This window comes from Populus alba, chromosome 9 (assembly GCF_005239225.2).
Source record: "Populus alba chromosome 9, ASM523922v2, whole genome shotgun sequence".
Taxonomy (NCBI): Eukaryota; Viridiplantae; Streptophyta; class Magnoliopsida; order Malpighiales; family Salicaceae; genus Populus; species Populus alba.
The window spans coordinates 1,634,624-1,638,618 of NC_133292.1; the positions used below are offsets into that span (position 1 = coordinate 1,634,624).

General features: G+C 30.3%; 1 protein-coding gene across 1 annotated transcript; it reads right to left on the minus strand.

The window, feature by feature from the left end:
• Positions 1-228: 228 nt before the first annotated feature.
• On the minus strand, positions 229-1,838 carry LOC118034762 (pto-interacting protein 1). The gene has a single exon (XM_035040151.2). The coding sequence runs from the start codon at positions 1,746-1,748 to the stop codon at positions 408-410; it is 1,341 nt and encodes a 446-aa protein (XP_034896042.1). The 5' UTR covers positions 1,749-1,838; the 3' UTR covers positions 229-407.
• Positions 1,839-3,995: the final 2,157 nt, after the last annotated feature.

The following is a 3,995-nucleotide window of genomic DNA, read 5'->3' on the forward strand; positions in this document are numbered from 1 at the left end:
TTGCTAAGAAATACTTTTCTTGATTGTTTTGTAAGAACTATTGTTGTTATTTTAGCTTGCACAAGTTTTACTTCCATCAATTAAAGTATTTAGATAAATAAAGCAGTCAACTTCATCTTGAATTTAAATTAAGTATATGAACAGTAACACTCCAAAACTGAAACAAATTACCGAAATGAATTGACAACCTTAGTCAAAACAGCCCTGCTCCTATCATTATTCTCCACATTAGAAGATTGAAAATCTATTAATATAGTAAAATTCAAAACCAATATAAATAATCCATCATCAACCACTTGTGTCACCATCAAACGTAACAGAAAACAATAAACGACCTACGAGCAAATTAAAAAAAAAAAAAAAAAAAGACTTTTTTCTTCAACTCATGTCTATCCATAGCTAGTTATCTATCGAGGAGCCAAAGAAACCGTAATCTGGTCAGAAAATCTCAAATCTTCAGCCCACTTCCTCGATTCCAAATACCACCTCGAAATCTTCCCTGCCACGCGTCCCATATCTGGTCGCTTATCTGGATCCACTTCCACACAATCTAACCCTACACGTGTCATCTTCTCCGCCACTTCCACGGGGAACGAGTCCTTTAGCCTCCGGTCAATCCACCTCCTCAACCCCCCACGGTCACCAATCGCCGCTCTGGCAGTCTCAATCACCGACTCCCTCATATAATCACCTCTGCTTTTGTCATACTTGTACTTATATGGCTCTTTACCGGACAACAACTCCAATAACACCACCCCAAATGCGTAAACGTCCGATTTCTGGGTTGCTATTCCCGTAGCTTGATATTCCGGCGACATGTATCCTCTCACGCCTTCGAATTGCATGATGCCGCTGTTAGACCTCGCCAACCCTTTCGACCCTTTTAGCGAGGAAGAAGAAGAAGACTTGACGACATCATCATCATCATCCAGTTCAGTGATTTCACCGATCTTGCTTTTTTTCTTCATCATCATCTCATTCTCATCGGCTTCTCCACACAACTGGGCACACCCAAAATGGCAGATTTTAGCATTAAAAGACGGCTCTGTGATAATGATACTGCTGCTTTTAATGTGGTTGTGTACCAAACTTATGTTTAAGCCAGTTTTGTTGTGGATGTAATCAAGACCGTACGCAAGATCAGCGGCCACCTGCATTCTTGAAACCCATGTCGAAAGCACTGTGAAGTTAGGGTTTTTAGAATTTCTCAAGCAATTAGAAAGATTTGCGCCGGGAATGAATTCATAAACGAGGTAGATATAATCTCCAGATATGGAAGCTCCTAAGAGCTTTACCACGCTTGAGTGATTACTTCTACAAATTACTGAAAGCTGTTCTTTCAGTTGAGACATTTCAATTTTGCGGCGGAACTTGCGTTGGAAGATGATGGTGTTGTTGTTCCGCAAGTCGCAACGCCAGCAAGCGGTGGAGGAGGAGGAGGAGGAGTGGCGTTTGGACAGGAAGTTGTTGGTGGCTGTACGAATTTCGGAAATGTCGTAGACGTTGGGGTTTTGAGAGAGGGAATCACGGAGGTTGGAAATAGAGGTTCGGTTTGAAAGAGTAGAAGATGTTGTTGTTGTGTAATTAATGGTGTTAGACGTCGAAGGATCTGAGGAGGTAGAAGCGGTGGTGATGGTGGCGGGTCTAGGAGATTGAGTTGGGCGAGTTCTGGGTGATTGAGTTGGACGAGTTCGGGTTGAGACGGGAGTTGGGTCGGACGCGCTGACAGCCATTTTCGTTTTGCACATAAATAATTTGTGATGTTGGATACAAAACTACAAATAAGTAAAGAAAGAAAGACACAGAGGAAAGGTTCTTAGGATGTGGGACGAAAGCGTGTGGGTGGAGAGTATCAATAAAAGACAAAGTTGGAAAAGTAGCACGGAGATGATAAAGTATATCTTTTTTAAAAAATGGCAATTGTTCGCCATAAAGTAATTTTTCTAAAAAATAATTTACAAGAAAATAAATTCTAGAAAAATAATTTTTTTTTATGTTTTATAGTTTTATAAAAAATAAACTGAAAATTATTTTTTAATGTTTAGATATATCATAAAAAATAAATTAAAAAATAACTTTTTTAATTTTTTTAAGTTAATTAAGAGAATAAAAATGAAATTTAATATATATAAAAATTGAATGAACGAAATTTTAGAAAATTATAATTTTATAAATTATTTCAAATAAAATAAATAGTAATAAAAATAATGGAGAGAAAATATGAAAGATAAAAAAAAAAAAAAAAAAGCTAAAAGATAATGAAATTGAAAAAAAAAAATTCAATTTCATGAATTATTTTAGATAAAATAAATAGAAAAAAAAATAACAATTAAAATAATAAAGATCAAAGTTGATATAAAAATTAAATTCTAAAAAAATAAATTGAAAACAAAATAAAAAAGATTCAAAATAAAATATATAGTAATAAAAATATTGAGGACAAATTTAAATAACAAATAATAAGATATTTTTGAATTTTTTACAATTTTAAAAGTATTTTCTATTTAAAATAAAAAGAAAAACACTTCTCGAGAAATTAAACTAATTTATTTTTGAATAAAAAATATTTTGTATTGATTGATAAACAAATAATAAAATTTTTAAAATATTATTTTAAAATATTGTTTTTCATATAATACAGCAAGTAACAATATCAATGATAATCAATAAAAATGATTACGGTGTGTGTGTCATTTCAAATGGTACAAATGCTCTTTAGGCAATAGGATAAGGATGAAGTGTGAGATCATTTTATTTATTTATTTTTGTGTTTTAAATGAGTAAATTCGAGTCTATATAAGAGGTCTTAATAGTAAATCCAAAGAGGGCATAAATTTATTAATTTAACTCTTATTTTATAGGTGAAATCTGTTTAAGAATCCTAAGTAAACATTAAATCTTCATGTTTTAGAACTTTTTTATTCTCTAACTCAAATATCATCGATAATAGAGTAATCAATTAAGAAATAATAAAACATAAAATTTTAGCAAAGAAAATGACAACTAGAAAAATCCTAAAAATTACATAAAAAATATCTATGATCTATTACAGAGTTTTTTCATTCTCTAACTCAAATATTACTAGTAATAGAGTGATCAACTAAAAAGAAATAAATGAACAAAACTTTAGCGAAGCAATTGATAACTAGAAAATCCTAAAAATTACATAAAAAGTGATATATGATCATAATATATTCAACTTCTTTGAAAAAATGGATTACACCATCAAACTTTTATCTCAAAATTCTATAAACCACCATAAAAAAAAAAAAAAATTAATTACCTCTATATAAGAATATAAAATTAGTTCAGGTAGGTATTAAGCTATTTCTTTTTTTTTTTCTTTACAACCTTTTTATCTAAAGTTTCTTACGAGATTTTATATCGTAAACATTATAAAGAATGGGAAATTATCATAACTAATTTTTAGTTTTCCCTCTAAATTTACATTTTTCCTTCTACAAATAAAAAAATAATAGTAAAAAAATACTAGCAACTTGGGGAAAGCATGTTAAGAAGGGTTTCAAATATATAGAGGAATCAAGTTGATATTTTGGACAAAGTTGAGAGCTCAATTGTACCCTATTGTATCCAAGATTAAAAGATAATGCAAATTCAATGTTAGATCAAATGATTATCAAACGAATTTGCATAAAAATTTGGTGCTTGATTTTGAATTTTCTTAATTGAGTTTCTAATTGTCTATCAAATTTTGATATTTATGCAATTAAGCCCTTGATTTTATCAAATTAACTTTTAAAAATTATAATTTAACCCTTAGAATTCAATTTCTTTCAATTAAAGCCAAATTGAACTCAAAAATTATTTTCTTACAGTTAAGCCCTTAATAAATCCTATTGAACCTAAAAAATTCCAATTGAGTTCTTAACATCCAATTTTAAAGTATCCCTCCCCAATTCATTTTTCTCTTATCAATAGAATCTTCATTAGTCAAAATTGAATTATAAATTCTTTAATATGTATATTTTTATCCT

Excerpts from the sequence above, each read along its gene's own strand:
- LOC118034762 (XM_035040151.2), bottom strand. The coding sequence starts at position 1,748 with ATGTGCAAAACGAAAATGGCTGTCAGCGCGTCCGACCCAACTCCCGTC.